The 17,970-nt window shown below is 37.6% G+C and overlaps 1 protein-coding gene across 6 annotated transcripts in view; it reads left to right on the top strand.

The window, feature by feature from the left end:
• The first annotated feature begins 705 nt into the window (after positions 1-705).
• zer1 (zyg-11 related, cell cycle regulator) overlaps positions 706-17,970 on the top strand; it is a 39,565-nt gene continuing 22,300 nt past the window's right edge. Inside the window, exons 1-8 of one of the 6 annotated variants that reach the window (XM_088356223.1) lie at positions 706-723; positions 1,159-1,516; positions 2,938-3,067; positions 3,771-3,988; positions 4,112-4,262; positions 14,077-14,531; positions 16,098-16,271; positions 16,359-16,473. In XM_088356223.1, coding sequence (XP_088212349.1) covers positions 3,822-3,988; positions 4,112-4,262; positions 14,077-14,531; positions 16,098-16,271; positions 16,359-16,473 — 1,062 coding nt within the window. In that variant the 5' untranslated portion in view covers positions 706-723; positions 1,159-1,516; positions 2,938-3,067; positions 3,771-3,821. The other 5 variants (XM_088356221.1, XM_088356220.1, XM_088356219.1 and 2 more) reach the window with 5 other exon arrangements.

Raw genomic sequence — 17,970 nt, 5'->3', positions numbered from 1 at the left:
TTTTATAATAGTGATATTTAAAAAAAAGACAGCATCAATCTTAAGACCATAGTAATGATCTGATTCAAGTATTTACTCGGTATCCATAATACCAATTTTTGGATCAATCCAAATTTGGGGAGTATACGTGATTATTGAGATAATATAGGCTGCTGTTGTGGTTATCTGTCTGCCTTTGTTAATCTCAATCTTATTTCTCTTTTTCCAAATGTAGACACTAACCTCAGTAAAATCTGACTCTGGCGAAGGAACATGGTATTACAAACCATCACAGACCAGAACGGACACAGGACTCAATTGCATACGTTTCTCAGTTTTTATTGAAAACAGGCTTGCTTGCTTGATCCGAGGACTGGCGGAAAACGGGAGCAAGCGAGGCGGGAGTGACACTTCTGTGTCGGACGAAGAGAGGCGGGAATGGTAGGTCGTTTGGCCGGGGCTGTAGATCAGAGGCGATGTCAAGTTCGTAACCAGGGTCGTAGGCAGGAGGCAGGCAGAACAGGCGTAGTCAGGTTCAGAAACAGGTCAAAAAACAGAGATCAGGCAGGAGACAGGTTTTAACAGGGACGGAGTCGGACAGAAACGCTCACTAAATGAAACACAACAGCTCGCAACGAATTGACAAAGTTTAAACTGAAGCCGGGGGCTTAAGAAGGGTGTGGCCACCAATCAGCTTGTACGGGCTGTTGGTGCCAATCAAGCCGCTGCAGGTGTTCCAAATTGGTAATTATGTCATACAAGGAAAATCTCATGCATGCCAAACCCACACTCTCAGGTTCCAAATTCTCATTTCCCTCTCATTTTTCTTTATTATTCATAATTTTTTTTTAATTTTCTTTATTTTCCTTGTTCAGAATGCCAAAGTTGATGAAAATATACATTTTGGAGTATCACACTCGAACAGCTGTTTTACCTCTCCTGGTCTGACAACTACACAAATGTTGTGCGCATGTTGTATCAAATTCTATGATAAGAAATTCTAATCTTTGTTTATTATTTAACTTCACACTAAGCCATCCATTGATTTATTTACAATGTGTCACGTTTGCATGGGTGGATCAAAATGCATGGAAACTGAACGGTGGTGGCTGCATCATGCAGACTTTCACCACCGGAACAAGGCCTGAAGCAGCTGAGGACTCCTTTCTTCTCTGCCAGGACTTCTCTACCTTCTCGCCACCAGGACTTGGGCGGTTTAGGGTCCTTGCTGAAAAAGGGACCAGAAGTGGCCAGGTGACCTTCATCTAGCCGCCAGTACAGCAACTTTCTCGCTGCCGGGAGAGGGACCAAGTCCGCTGAGGGACCTTCCTCCCGCCGCCAAGACAGGAGACACAACCGGCCAAGAAACCTTCTGCTCACCCCCGGGAAGGGGAACAGGTGCGGCAGACATTGCTTTGATACAATAACAGGGATAGAGAAGATGGACCATTTCCAATGGGTTCTTTGGTGGTCGGGTAATTACCGCTGTCATCCTGGTCGCCATATCCATGTCATTTCTACTGTCTTCGACTTTCATGTAAGTTTTTTTTTGTTAGAGAATGTTGTTTTGTGACTACTTGTTTGTTTGTACTTTGTACCTCCCTTTGTTATTAAATATCACCCCTGTTTTTGAGCACACTTGCCCTTGTTCTGGCTTTCCTGCATTTGGGTCTACAGTAATTGCAAAATGTGACACAATGATGATAAGATGTGATTCCTTTTTACATCCATCCATCCATATCTGCTTATCCATCCATTTACTGCTTATCCTCAGTAGGGTCGTAGGGGTGCTGGAGCCAAACTCATCTATCTTCGGGCAGTGGGCAGGGGACACACAGAACTGGTTGACTACCAGTCGCAGGGCACACAGAGACAGACAACTCACTCGCTCATTCATACAAATTGGACCAGCCAATCCACCTGAAATGTGTGTTTTTGGGATGTGGGAGGAAACCGGAGTGCCCGGAGGAAACCCACGCAAGCATGGGGAGAACATGCAAACTCCACACAAGAAGGCTGGATTTGATCCTATGACCTCAGAACTGTGCCACGGCGCGCTAACCGCTCAGCCGCTGTACTGCCCTCCTTATTACACATAATATTATTATAATTTTTTTGTCAAGTTTTTCAATCATTGCGAAAAATGTTTGGACAGCCAAGTAAAACATCTTCTGTGAGAGTTCGTAGAATCCTAAAATATCTGTTTCAGAAGTAAACTGGAGATTGAGAGCATCGATACATACACACACACACACACACACACACACACACACGAGAGTGAGGGAAGAACTGAACACCTTAAGGGAAAAAAACCTCACGGGTACTTTTGCATTACTGCCCTTTTTTGGCAAAATGCAATATAATTCAATTGCTGGTATAAGCTATGTCTTGAGCCCCAAATATCCACTACATTAACTATTAACGTCACAAGAATACTCCAACGAATCACACACACAATAACGCAACAGAAACACAGGCAAGCATGGTGAAATATTTGACCTTGGTTAAATATAAGAGACATTTAAATGAAACTACTTTTAAATGCCACTGAACTACCACGATAATTTAACATAAATGCAAATTCATTTGAAGTTCGCTTCGTTTACTGTTTATTTCTATGAAACAAACAAGTTAGTACTTCAAACGTGAATCAAATATTTTGCCTTATTTTCAATACGACTTTGCCCTTTGTTGCAATGACTGTCACATTGAATTGAGTTAACAATAAGAAGAATAGGAAAGAAGATTTCTCGTAGAGGTGGGAGGAGACTGTTTGTTGACATCATACGAAAACGAAAATCAGATGAACGAGGACTGGTGATAATTACGCCGAATCTCGCTTGTACCAGGGCGCCTAACCTTGGCTAAAGCTAAGGTACAATAATAGAAAATAACTTGTTTACTCAGGCACCGCTGACCATTGACTGTTTTCTGTTTTTCCACCATGTTTGGAGACAGCGCTAGCCGCACTGCTAAGTTCGCTACCATTGCAGGGAAAGTCGTCGTTAGCCAAATGCTAACACAACCTGAAATACACTAGTGATGTTTGCACCCCCGGCCATTGGAAACACAACTTAGAATATCACTTGTAAGTAGTGCTGACAATCATAAACAGATCTATTCAACAGTATGCAGCCCGGATATGTATGACTGTATAGTGTTGGTGTCATTTAAGTAAATAATTATACTTAATCGCTAACTATCTCGCTTCTTGATTTGAACGCTTAGGATTCAGTGCTTTATTAATAACAATTGTGTTATAGCCACTTAAGGACAAATGGGATGAGATTCTAACTAAAGTCATTCTGGATGAGTCCAAACAGCTTACATTATGTATCAACGAGATGTACAGTTTTAAATGTTTGAACAAGTTCTAGAGAAGCCAACTTCAGTCTAAACGACCAGCTAAATAGCGAAATATCATATACATTTGATATCTATCTATCTGGATTGCGACACCGCTTGATTTTTATTTACATTTTCAACTTAATATTATATCAAGAAGACAGGGTCTAATCATGTTTGTCATTTTTATTTTTGCTAATGTCAAGTGCCTTGATATATCAGATAGATTGGTAATAACCACTTGCAGCATATTCAAACTCCATTATGTAGTAGGTGATTATATTGACAGAATTTGCTTTCATAAATAGTAAAACAGATTTCCTGTAGAATTTGTATTAAGATAATAGCCAATGCCTCATAGGAAAGAAAAACTACACATCTTCATTGTTCAAAGAGACTTCATCATCTTTACTATGATTTTAATTCATTACAATCTTAATTTTCAGGTCACCCACACTGCCTAGCCTCGGACCTGAGCCTGAAAAGAAGAGGCTAAAATGGCAACCAAAGCAGGAGACAATCCTGACAGTCTTATGACTCTGGCAACAGTCTTCTGCCTGAGGAATCTCAGAGAGACAATGTGCTATCAGGGGTTCAGGGATAGGCTCTGCTTGCGTTCAGACATCTTCCTTCCAAGTGAAATCTGTGACAAATTGGTCAATGTGTATGTATATAAATGTATGATATTTACCTGTTCACTTACCTGGATTAACATTAAACTAAGAGTTATTTGCAATTGCGTACATTCGCTCAGATGCACCTTAATAATGCTTGTTTATGTTCACAGGTATATGGAATTGGTCCATTCAAACAGTGACTTTGAACCAGAAGAGAACTTTTTCCAACTATTTTCAGAACCAAAAAGCACCAGACTTACTAGGGTGCAGCTGAAAGAAGACTTTGTTCATGACAGAGACTTGGAGGCTATAAAAAAACAGGTAAAATGCACTACTGTATTATTGAATGACGATTAGTTTTAAGAAAATGGCCCATTCCTTCCCCACCCAACATGTTGGACAATCAAACACACACATACGCAACAGAAATTGTCAAAGTTATGTGAAAAGAAAGCCGATTTTTAGTTTGTCATCTTTTCACTTAAAGCAATTCTGGAACATTTACTTTCTAAATGTCCATGGTAAAAAATCTATTACATCTCTGGTATTAAATGTTCATTATACATTGTACACGTACAATGTAAACATTCTGTAAATGTAAAAAAGGAAATATTTACAATAAATGATGCGTTCTTTTTGCTGCGAGGATATGTAAGAAAACATTGCTAATCAGTTAAACCATCCACTCTCACACCGATGGGGATGGCGGCCGGTGGCTGCATAAAAAAGGGCCCTGTTCTAATAATCAACTCTTCCATCCTCCAAATAAGACAACACCGGAGTTTAAATAAACCTCAAATCCATAGTGTGTATCATAAAGTGAGCCTCAAAGGTGTAAAATACGTCCTTCATTTAAAAACACGATTGATTTAATACTAAAGAAAAAAATACCTGCACTCCACATAAACATGACATTTTTGTCTGGTTGGCCTAGAAAGCTGCAATGATATTACATAACTTCAGATTTCCCCGATGAACCTGAAATACTTTGATGATTTTGTCCTGCTATGGATGACAATTTTGCAAACTTATTCGTCCCAGTGGTGCTTTTAGTTACTGGTTGGTGTCAAGATTTACATTAACTATTTTTTGTACCTAAGGTTACTGATGAGAGATTATATCTTGCTTCTAGAGCATGTGTTAGGAACCTATGGCCCGTGAGCAATATACAGACACTCCCCTACTTAAAACTATTCGACTTACGGAAAACGGTGGATACGAACATTTTTTTCGGGATCTTGAAAAATATCCGGACATTGCTATAAGTTAGATTTTGTATTTTGTGCACCTTCTTCTGAGTAGAGAACAGTACTGTAGTGCTTTTTTCCGCCGCTACCAGCGTGTGGCTCTGCAATAGGTCACCCACATCCACCCTGATAAAAAAAAAATCTGCTTCCTCTTCCTAGTTCATGTGTAAACATACAGTACTGTTTCTCTAGCGCGCTAAGAAATTTTACGTTTTTATTGTTTAATATCTCGTGCATCCATCCAATATGATTTGTGTAAAGTGTAAAGAAGAGGCGAGCCATTTCTTTTAAAATGAAAACTTGATGCGGTTGAGAAAATGGTTGCATCGCTTTTTTTCGGCCACTTTTTACCACAGAGGAGGAAAGCAACTAACTCTTGACGCCCATCTTCCAAAAGTAAGTTTAACCTCACTTTTTTTATCTTTATAGAGCATATTTTATTACATTTTTATTTGTTAGTACAATACAATACAGCAGGGGTCGGGAACCTTTTTGACTCAAAGAGCCATAAAAGCAAAAAATATTAATTTTGTTTTGGGAAAGAGCCACACCATATATTATGAGACAAATGTACTAAATTGCTAAACCCGCGCCCCAGACAAAAGCTTAGTCTTCAGCACATTTATTTTTGATGATTTGATAAAAATTATGAAAAGAGAATAATGCCAGAGCCCGTGTCCCAAATTCAACAAACAGACCACTTTAAACTTGTCTCTTTCTTGCAATTACTCAAGATCGGTTAAACTCCTTTTGACCCTTTTTTTCATACATATTGGTTTCAAAACCAGATGCAAGCATTTATTTTGTAAAAACGTCACAACATTCTGAGAATAGGGAGCCTTATGTGCTTACCTTTGGCGAGAGATGGGAGGGAATGCTTGTACTTTTTGCATAGCTCCAACCATCCCTCCCACTCACCCAATCAAATGACTAAGTTCTCTTCCGGTGTTTTGGCGTATTTACAGTTCTGTGGATTCATCATAAAGTATCTGAACACTGAACACAGATTATATAGTGAACTTTTAAATAAAGGATTCTTTAGCGTTGTACAGCCAAAACGAGTTTTTTTTCCCCTTTTTTTGTGTGACACCTTGACTGTAAATTGTAGTGAAAAACGTGCCCTATATATACTGCAAAGTGTTTCCTTCGCATTTAGCTTTGGTTTGGCTTTACGTGAACCTGAATAGGATAGACAATCCCGGTTTTGAACAAGATGGAGAAATTTTGCATGCAATCAAATTGGTCTCTGAGCCACAGATACTCATAGAAAGAGCCATATATGGCTCGCGAGCCATAGGTTCCCGACCCCTGCAATACAGGTTACTTATACAAGCCTTAAACATACTTATATAAACCTCAAACATACATTCCATACAAAATATAGCACCGAAGCAACATACGAACAAATTCAGTGTCAGTGCAACGAAATTGGGGGGATTCTGAATTCAGTGTTAGAAAATGATTCCGAAAATGGCTGGTTCGCTGCATGCTAACATCAAGTATCTGTAAATGAGCCAGGTCTCTGCAATGGTTAAATTGCAACTAACGATTAATTTCATAATCTCTGAATCAGTTGATTATGTTTCCAGTTATCGATGAATCAGATTTCTAATTACCTTGCTATATGTATTCAAATATTAAAGTTTTGGACGGATTGACGATATTTCACAAAACAAAGTATGCTATAATATAAAATAATAAACAAAATTATAAGTGTTTCTCAATTAACTTGATAATAAAAAAATTGATAGAAATGTTTGCTATACATCTGCATTTATGTAAGATACTCTTTTCCTACCACCTTATCCACAGACCTTATTAAAATTGGACTTATCATACAAAACAAAAAATAAATAATCAAAAATGTAAACAACCCCAATTTTGAAAATGTTGTCAACAAATTTGTTTTGGGGGGTTATATTTTGGAAAATGATAAACATTGCCAATATGAAAATGATATATGCTCAAGAATTTGCCCCATGGCTAAAAATGTCATTATTATTATTTTTCCTTTTACTTTCTTTATTTTATACTTATTTTGTGATTGTTTTTCTCCGTATTTCTGTCTATTCTTTCTAAATATATCACTGAAACAACTTACGAACGAACGTCCTGAACCCATCTCGTTTGTAAGTAGGGCAGCGTCTGTATTTCTCTTTTGAGGAGTACATATGGCTCGGAGATAAAATTGTGCTCACGCAAATCTCATCTCTAACATTTGACATAGCAACAGTATTTGGCACGGTTCGGTCCAGCAAACTTCCCACTACAGTTTAGAGTCAAGGTGCCTCAACAACCGACCCCACTTTGGCTGTATGTCGCTAAGGAATCCTTTTATGGAAGCTCATAAAACAATTTAGGTTCACTGTTGAAAATTTTTTATCTGCCGTAAACACTAGCCAAGCACACAAGAGAAATTTGACCGGGTAAGCGGTAGGGGTGGGCGGAGCTATTCACACAGTGCACTTCTGGATGCCCAGCGCTGTCTGCACCGAAAGTATATACGTCAGTAGTGTTGTTTGGAGTATTTTGTGTCATTTTTACGAAATAACTCTGCTTGCACCCTAATGTGAAACCATTATTCATGAAAAAAATTGAAAGTCAAAATAGACCTCAACGTTTTTAAGTAATTGCGGGAGGGAGACGCGTTTAAAGCGGTATATTGGTTGACATGGGACACAATCTCTGTGAAATAAAATGCGCTGAAAAATTATATGTTGTCTGGGGAGCACGTTTGGAGTTTTGGGTAAAATTTGTCTTATAACATATGGAATGGCTCTCTCAAAGAAAGAAAATCAAAATATTTTGCTATTGTGCATCATTGGGTCAAAAGTGTTCCCAAGCCATGATCTAGATACATATACCAATTACTTTTTAGGATCCATATTAAGGTACTACTGTATAATGTATTAATTTTAAGACTCGTCTGGAATATTTGGATGCCGCAAAGCACTATGGACCTGTATTACAGAGACAAGTGATACCCGCAAACTTCGGCTTAGATGTTATCCAAGCCTTCTATGTATTTGTAAGTTTTCCCAGAGACATTTTATTTTTTACCCCCACGGCAAAAATGCTAAGGTTGTATCCATCCATATAACGTGTTATTCCATGCTTGTGGGAAGCCATGAGTATAACTTGCAAACAAACCGGATGCATCAATAGAGCATCCTTATGGAGCAGGGAGCAAACAAGCCGTTTTTTAGTTTATTTTGGTGAGTAACATGAATTTAATTATCGATTTAATTTCAAAAGTTAAATAAATTGCTAAAATAATTCTTTATATATGCAGTCTTTTTCAATTGAATTTTGTCAGACCCCGTTGGTTGGACAGTCTAGGTGAGTCTGGGGGCGTGTTTGGGGCATGTTTGGGGGCGTGTCCGGGGCAACCCCCTGCATTATTTTAATTATTTTCTCATTAAAAAATTATTATTCAACGTACACAATTTGAAATAGTTAAAATATGTCTAAAATATGAGGAAAACGTACAAGTTCACAGGCATGTTATTGTGAAGCGCAACCCTATAGGAATGGGAATTTGTATTTCTCTATTAGAGAACCAGTTCTTTCAGCTTAGCTTCCAAACGGCTTTTAAAATTTTATTGTTGCATTAATTGATATACCAATAATAAAGTAACATAATGCATAAAATAAATGCTTTAAAAAATGATACTACTGTATTGTACTATTTATACCTTTATTTTTTCACTCTACAGCGAACTTTTACTATATTTAAACTTTTTTATACTAAGCAACTTTAAAGTCAAGCAACACAGAATCCGTGAAAAACAAACTTCCCCACAAAATATAAACTAGAAATAGTAACTCTTCATTGCAATTAAAAAACTTTTCTTCATTTTCCTCATGTTGAGGTTTTTGAGTTTTTCCTTGCCCTCATGTAGGTTTTAGATCAGGGAATGGTGTAATAATAATCTGTGGTTTGCAATAATCTGTAGTCTGTGCAGGCCGTTGAGACTCTTTGTGATTAAGGGCCAGGGTTGGGTAGAGTTACTTTAACTTGATTACTTTCAATTACTTTTGGATTACTCAAATACCAAATATGCTAATAAAAGACAAAAGAAACAAATATGAATAAAATTATGACTCACAAAACGTGGTAAGCTTTCTCTCCTGGCTTTGATCTCCGGCAAAACTAACATAAAATGCGACAGAAACAAAATGAAAATAAATCCAAACAGCTTGCCAACATCATTTTTGCCGTTCCATGTATTCCGTTACTTGACAAAATTTAGTAATTTTATTCATATTTAGTTTCTTTTGTCTTTTATTAGCATATTTGGTATTGGAGTAATCCAAAAGTAACTGAAAGTAATCAAGTTAAAGTAACACTACCCAACCCTGTTAAGGGCTATACAAATAAACATGACTTGACTTGACTATTTAAAATTCAATTTCTGACCACTGTTGACTGAAACAACACAAAACCTCTGAAAAACACGCAAAAATAGAAATTAAAATGTGTATAACAAAAAAAAAAATATCGTTAGTCTCTATTGAAAATTGGCATATAGGAAAACAAAGTGCAAGCGTTGTGGGAACAATTTCAATTTTTTTTTGTCAGTGATAGACTATGCACAATGTTTTTAAGCCATTATTATAATTAAAATGAGTTCAAATAAGAACTATTTTACTGCTCTGACTCCTTTAAAAAAAAATAAATCCTTTTGTCCTCCGTTTTGCAATCACTCCTGAACCGTTACTGTGCTCAATGTGCTGCTGTGGCAGTCCTCACCAACCCCAGACTCAAAAATACTCATGTTACCAATTAACCAAGAGTGAATGAGCGGACCAAAAAAAACGTTAATACAAGTTTGACACCTTGGCGCGGATCAATTCATAAATCCAACAGCGTTTGTTTTCAGCCAATTAGTACGTGAGGCAGACAACAGCCCGTGGCTGCCGATTTAGGCCGGCCATCTTGTTTAACAAACAATGCACATGCGATCTGCACACTTGTTAAAATAATTTGATGATGTGTCTGGGGCACTTGTAATGTAAATTGCTTAAGACTTAAGTTCCCTGTCAGAGAATGAGCTGAAACCCACGTCTCGCATCGCCTATGATTGATAGGCTGTTGAGATTTAAAGATTTGTATAAAGTCTTGAATGACCCGCCTCATTTCTTTTAACAAATGTAAAATCAACTATCAAGATGAATACTTCTTCTGCTAACCCCCATTATGACCCCTACATTTACACTAACATGAGGGAAAATCATTTGGTTACAATTTCAACTAATTCTGTTTAACACAGCACCCTATCAGCCTCGCAGCATGACGTGTAGCTCCTCCCTGCCACGTTAATTTCGTATAGATAGATAGATAGATAGATACTTTGTTCATCCCCGAAGGGAAATTCACATTTCCAGCAGCATCCCTGAGCTGAGAACAAACAATCGAGAACAATCAAAAATAACACGGGAGCTGCTGGAGTGGCTGCCATTCGTGACGGCGCCGGAAGAAACGATTCAATTTGAATCATGTACAAACAAACAAACAAAATATTTATGTTTCAATAAGTGGAAAATGGGGGGAAAATAATTTCTCATACTGAAATAACCAGGTAAAACTAATTTTAAGTTACCTGTCCAAATGAATGTTAGTACCATGAAATAGAAACCTGGACACCTTGATTCCATGGATATAATAACTGAGACACTTTTCTACTGACCAGTTTGCATAATCTGGAAGTAATGATACGGCTAAATTATCAAGAATATTGACTAAAAAGTCGCTCGCTGTTGTTGTATTGGCTGCCGTATTTCTCCACTTGTGATACATAGGTACAGTAACTATGGTGGGTGTGGCTTAGCGCTCGCTGTTGGATATATGAATTAAACCCAGGCGGCCCGCCAGAGTTTTTATCACATTTATGTATTGTATTTGGAATTTTGTATTTTGGAATATTGTATATGGAAACACTGGTATGGGAAACAATGAGCTGACAACCCGAGTTGAGTGTAATTTGTTGTGACAATTTGTTTATGATCCCCAAACTTCCATCATGTGAATGTCATAAAATGATCTCATTGACACAATGCTGTACCTGTAAAGTATTTTGAAATCTTTGTCATTTGAGCCAGTTTGCTATCATGGGCAGGGGTCAGCAATAAATGATTGGCGAAAAATTAATGCCATTAATTGCGAAAAATTAATGGAATGGTTGCTTAAATTCATAAATCCATTTATTGCAAAATTTAAATAATTAGCAATTATTGCGAGTTTGCGACCCATTAATTGCGAAAATATTCGGGTTTTTTGTTAGTCGATTGCGTCAACAAACGTGCAAATTTTCTCGCCGCGCGAGCATTTCGTATGCGGTCAAGGGCACATACACGCACAATCGGGACAGTGCATGCATACGCGTAAGCTACCGTGTTTCCCCCATTATAAGGCCCAGCTTTTTATGAGAAATGAAATTCAACCTTCCTGCAAATAAGAGGCTCATATTACCTATGAAAACCGTAGATATCAACGTTATTTAACAACGGCAATGCTTTTCCAAGAAATTTTTAGCGAAAATGTATTACTTTTGCACATATTTTTATTTCAAAACCTCAATTTTTGACGATGATTTTGAAGTAAGGCCGGCCTTATATTCGGGGAAACACGGTAGCTGTACGTACATAGTGTGGTTGCAAAGCAGCTTTTTATTGGTCGGGACAAAATCGGGCTTGTTGATTAGCTCACGTTTTGCCTCAAGCACGTACGTCGTGGATGCACATACGCACATGTTGTACACATTTTTGTTCATAAATGAATGTGTAATAAATAGCAAAACCTCTTATTACTAAGGTGTCTTACTGCGCATGATAATGTTGGCGTGAATGTTCTATCATTCACTGTTCATCTAACCTCAGTTAGTGTTCCGACAATTCGCATATTAACTTAGGAGGAATCGACAAATTATAATTATAAAACAAGCCCCAACATGACGGTAGCTGATGTGATCACCAATAACTCAGAAGATATTTTTTGTACTAAAAGTAAAGATTAAAGGGACCAGTTTGTTCGACCATATTGACACGGCTAGTATACCATTAAATTACCAATTAATGGCTAGAAATCCAATAAATACCCATTAATTGGCCTTGCCGCAAAAAAATTAATTTTAATTTTTTCGCACTTAAATATTAATTTTTTTTCCAAAAATCAATTAATGATGACCCCTGATCATGGGTATTAGATTTTTTATTTCATTTGTTTTTTATAACTATTTAACTGTTGCATTTAATCTTTTATTAGCATGCGTGATCACTAGATATCTTTTCTTTGAAGTGTAACTGTGAGATTTGACCCTGGTCATAAGCTTGAGTTTCTTATTATTTACCATTACGTGTACAGTAGATCCTTATTTTATCCAAACATAAGTCTCTCCATCAGTTATTGATTAAATAACTGGAGGGAAGCACTTGCCAGGTATACATTTATTTGGCACATTTCTGGTAAGAAATTAAAAGGATGATCATCATGGGAATCGATAACTTCTAGGTGCAATATTCTCACATAATATTAAAAAGCCATTGTGCCACCCAAAAAGGTATTCATTTATGGAATGATTTAGAGCAGGGGTCAGCAACCTTTTTGGTGTGAGCGCCACTTTCAAATTTCCTTGTAAATCAGTGTGCCACACCAAGATTAATGACTCGCACAACATTTTTTTAAAAATCCAACAGAGCTGTAATTTTACACCAGTCCAAATATACAACATGGATATCCATTTTAATCGTATAAATGACCATTTTATCTTCCACTATTCTTGTTCATCAATCAACTAAAAAATGAATGTGAATAACTGGTGGAAAGGCCTGAAGCCATCCATGACTTAAACTTTTTGCCACAAGAATTAAACAGAATCAACCATTCTTCATTAACAACGAATTACAATAAAAAAACAAGTGCTATGGACAGCTGCCATACCATTCATCAATTATATTTTGTTGCAGAAAAATCAAAACTTGAATTAACAGCAGCAAAGCAGAAGGCTCGCACACGCACACACACGCTTCTTTAAAATATTAGCCATCAGTAAATGATTTTCTGTGCTTTGCAATGCAGTGTGCAATGTGATAACTTGTGTTTTTAGCAGTGACAAAGGTCTTCAGGGTCTGTGTTTGTTTGCCGTACCTGGACACTGCGCGTTTTAATGTCTCCGCCATGTCAGACTCACCCTTGAATTCATGTTTCGTCTCGTAATGACTTTTAACACTTGCTGTGCGAAGTACAAAGCTCTCAAGGCATAATGCACAAAACAGCATGGTCATTTTTTGCGCAAAGCCTCATTCATCCGTCCACACTGGCTGGAAAGAACGAGATGTTTTTGCTCGAGGAGCCGTCATGATTCATTCATTTATCGCGCGCGTGTGTTTCGTTGGCTGGGTTAAAACACAGATATCTCCTCCTCTACTCGGCGCCGCGCAGACACACACTCACAAACAGAGCACAGGAGGAGGGGCGCTAATGTAAAGCCTCTAAATAACACGGCGTGCAATTGAAAATGTCTAAATTTCAGGTAAAAATGCGCATTTTGAAGATATAATCATTATTATTTTGCCGTGCGCTCGCGTGCCACAGGTTAACCTCTCGCGTGCCACTGCTGGCACACGTGTCATAGGTTGCCGACCCCTGATTTAGAGGATGATACTAAAGATAATTCTATCGAGTTTCTTTGGGAATTATATGTTATAGGAGTCAATGGTGATACTACTTAAAGTTTGAAATGTATTTTCTTTGTTTTTCTAGTTTTCCTTTGTTTGTTAAGGTGCTGTTTTCTTGTTTTGTTTTTGAGTATGTCTTTCCGTGCTGTGCCTGAATAAAAAGCCACAGACAAATAATTAAATCATTTCCAATAATGTTTGTTTTCATGCAGGACCTGATAGAGCTTCACCTCACCTACTGCAACAGTCTTTCATCACGGAGCTTGAAAACATTGACCTGCTTCCGTGAGACGCTGGTCTCTCTTTGTCTATATGGCTGCAGCAACATATTCTACAGGAAAGGTGGCGCCCCTTTAGCTTGCAATGAAGATACAGAGGACGATGAGGAAGAAAGCCCTGTTTCAAGGCAGGCTTTAAGCAGAAACTTTAACTTCCAGGGCTTCAATCGCCTGCGTTTGCTAAACCTTGGGGGCCTCCCAGATGAAATGCATGCTGAGAACCTGCTCAAACCCTTAAAGTCGCTCACTTCTCTTGATCTGTCCAATGTACACTTACCTGGAACAGCTTTTCTAACTCAGTGGAAAGATAGGCTGTCTTCTCTTGTTCTTTACAATGCAGACCTTTCAGAAGAGTTAGTCAGTACGCTGGTGGAACTTATCAATCTTAGGTAAGTTCAAGGATTTGCTTCTGATTTTTATCCATTTCTTAACATGTATGAGTGGCATGACAAAAAATGTTGATTTTAAAAATACACAGGAAGGTTTTTTTATTTTTTATTTTTTATGTTTTTTTTTACTTCAACCACCATATTTTTAGCACTATTAGGCGCACTGGATTATAAGGCGCAACCCCCATAAATTGGCTTTTGTGATATTTCTTCATATACAAGACACATGAATGAATGAATGAAAACTTTATTTCGAACATTAGAATAAAAACAGGACAAAAACAATGGCTCAATAACAAAATAATGTTAACATAACATGTTCGAAAAGGAGTAGTATGAACCAGACATCGTACTATAAGACTTAAAATTGTTGCTAGGGCTAGGGTTGCGCAGCATCTTATTTGCGCATTGATTGAACGGACCCTGATCACAATTGCATAACGTTGAATGCAACGGGAATCAAATCTAGATCACAACGTGGAGTGTGCCAGATCCCATCCACGAGAGCCCTGGAGACAACACATGAAAAGGCATAAGGCCATATCTCAGGGGCCGGGAACCTATGGCTCACTAGCAATATATGACTCTTTTCAGATTCAGATTCAGATCTACTTTATTGTCATTCTAGTACACGTGTATACAGAACGAAATGTCGATGCATCTGACCCCCACAGTTTCCTTGAATGTACAGATATAAATAAAGTTGTATTGTATTTTGGCTACGTATAGTATTTTACCATAGTGCCGATAGTGCAAGAAGAGTAGCTAACCAGATGTGCAAAATTGGCAGTCAGGTTAACAAGTCAGGTACACAGTAACATTAACACTGTAACAATAACGCTGTAATTACAATAGTGCAGAGAGCAATGTGCAAGGAGTGGCAAGCTATAAAAAAACTGCCAGTAGTGCAAAAAGTCAGATTAGCAGCCGTTTAGATTTAAGTTAACTATATGTTAGATTGACCATTTAACAGTCTAATGGCCAGGGGGACTAGACTATTGCGGAGCCTGGTGGTCCTGCACCGCACACTGCAGTACCTCTTCCCAGAGGCTAGCAGAGTGAACAGTCCATGATGGGGGTGAGAGGGGTCCCCGGTAATGTTCTTAGCATGGGATAGGCAGCGCTTCTGGCCAATGTCCTGAATGGAGGGAAGTGTAGTCCCGATTATTTTCTCTGCTGCCCTCGTTACCCTCCGTTCATGAGTACATTTGGCTCAGAGATAAAATGGTATTCAGCATGTATTTAGTTCATTGTTGCATGCAGAGTCACACTTTGCACGTGCAAAAGGCAGGTCATCACTTTGGACTACAATGGTTGGGTCAAGTATATATAGGGCACAATTTAAACTAGAATTTACAGTAAAAGTGTCACACCAACTACTCGACTCTACTCTAACATATCTAGTACCGTGATTAAAACTTGCGTGATAATGCCCCTTATAGTCCGGAAAATACAGTATTTTACTACTGTGTCAAACAATCTTAGTTAAGTTGACAACAACAAAAATAAGTTAATTTCTCTTACTAGCTAACCAATAACCACTAAACCAATATTCAATTTCTTCAGGCATCTTGACATCTCACGAGAAAGCCGGAGGACCTCCAAATATAAGATGACAAGGAAAAGCTTGACTGCTATCATTCAGCGACTAGTCAATCTGGTTTCACTTGACATCTCAGGTCACATCATGCTTGACAATTGCACAGTTCCACACTTTGAGGAAGCCATAGGAAGGCCAAGGTCAGTAAATAACACAAAACTAAGATGACAACAGACATAAAATTAATTCCCTTTATCTATCATCTAAGAGTATTTTCTTTTCAATAGCATTGAACCTTGCAAGAGCAGCATCTATCCTTTCCAAGAGCTGAAGAGACCTCTGCAGTTTTTGGGTTTATATGACACTTCTCTTTGCAACGTCACGCACATTCCTGCCTATAAGGTATTACTGCTTATAAGGTATAAGGTATTAATTAAGGTTATGAATCCCAAAAAAGTAATGTTTTTTAAATTTTACATATTGTTCTCTTCATTTGAAAAAGTTGTATCACCATTTTCGTCATTTAAAATGTTTATTTTATTTATCAATTTTTTTTTGCATTTGTGTGTGTGGAATGGGTAAAGTGTGAAGTTCATTGTAAAGGGCTTTGGAGGTCCTTTGTTACTGGTTAAAGCGCTATACAAATGCAGTCCATTTACCATTTATGGATTGTTTACAAATGCATAAACTGGGAACTTTTTGGGAATGTTCGCAATTTCAAAAATGCAAAAAATGTTAAAACGAAACAAAAAAATTTTTGACTTATCTTCTTCGTTTACAGCCTCTATATCACTCTCTTCATATTATTAAGTAGACGAGAAAAGGGTCCAAATTAGGGGTCCAAACTCTATTTTCTTGGGGCCACCGGGTGAGGTATTAACAGCTCTGTTAAAAACATTCTGCTCTTCTGAAAATTATTTATTTATTTTTCAGCAGTAAATAAGGTAAAAAACAAAAACAAGAATTTCAAGAAAAGATAAGAAAAAAAATCAAAAGTGATAAGCAAAATATACAACTACAGCATAGGAAAAATTTGACAATCAAGTCAGATTCCTGTGACGTACAAAAACATGACAGTAGCATATCCTGTGAAGTTTTGTTTTAAAACCAAGATTTTTTGAGACATTTGGCTCAGAGGCAAAAACCCACCGAAAGATGCGTGGAAATTTAACAAAATAACAACTTTAGATCTACAAATAAATACACAGAACAAAAAATTGCAGTTGAATAAATGATCTTCATTGTCATTCGATAAAAGTACAGACGCTCCCCTACTCACGACCATTCGACTTCCGAAAAATGGTCGATACAAACTTTTTTGGGGGGGGGATTTTGAAAAATATCTGGACATTTCTGTAAGTTAGAATTTGTATTGTTTGCACCTTTTTCAGAGTACAGGACAGTACTGTAGTGCTTCGTTCCACCGCTACTGGTGTGTGGCTCTGTGAAAGTTCACCCAGCATCCACCCCGAAGAAGAGATCCGCTTCCTCTTCCTAGTTCGTGTGTAAACATTCTATATTGTATCTCCAGCGCGCTAAGAACTTTGAAATTTTTATTGTTTAATATCTCGTGCATCCATTCAATATGGTTGGTGTAAAGAATTAAGAAGAGGCGAGACGTTTCATTTTAAATGAAAGTGGAATAAGAAAACTTGATGCGGTTGAGAAAATGGTTAGATCCCTCTTTTTCGGCCACTTTTTACCACAGAGGAGGAAATCAACTAAGTCTTGACGCCCATCTTCCAAAAGTAAGTTTAACCTCACTTTTTTTTATCTTTATAGAGCATATTATTTTATTACATTTTTATTTGTTAGTACAATACAATACAGGTTACTTATACCAGCCTTGAACATACTTATATAAACCTTAAACATACATTCCATACAAAATATAGCGCT

The sequence above is a fragment of the Urocampus carinirostris genome, chromosome 16, assembly GCF_059441175.1.
Source record: "Urocampus carinirostris isolate Australia breed hairy pipefish chromosome 16, RoL_Ucar_1.0, whole genome shotgun sequence".
NCBI lineage: Eukaryota > Metazoa > Chordata > Actinopteri > Syngnathiformes > Syngnathidae > Urocampus > Urocampus carinirostris.
The sequence above is the reverse complement of the archived record's forward strand: the minus strand, read 5'-3'. Positions and strand labels throughout refer to the sequence as shown.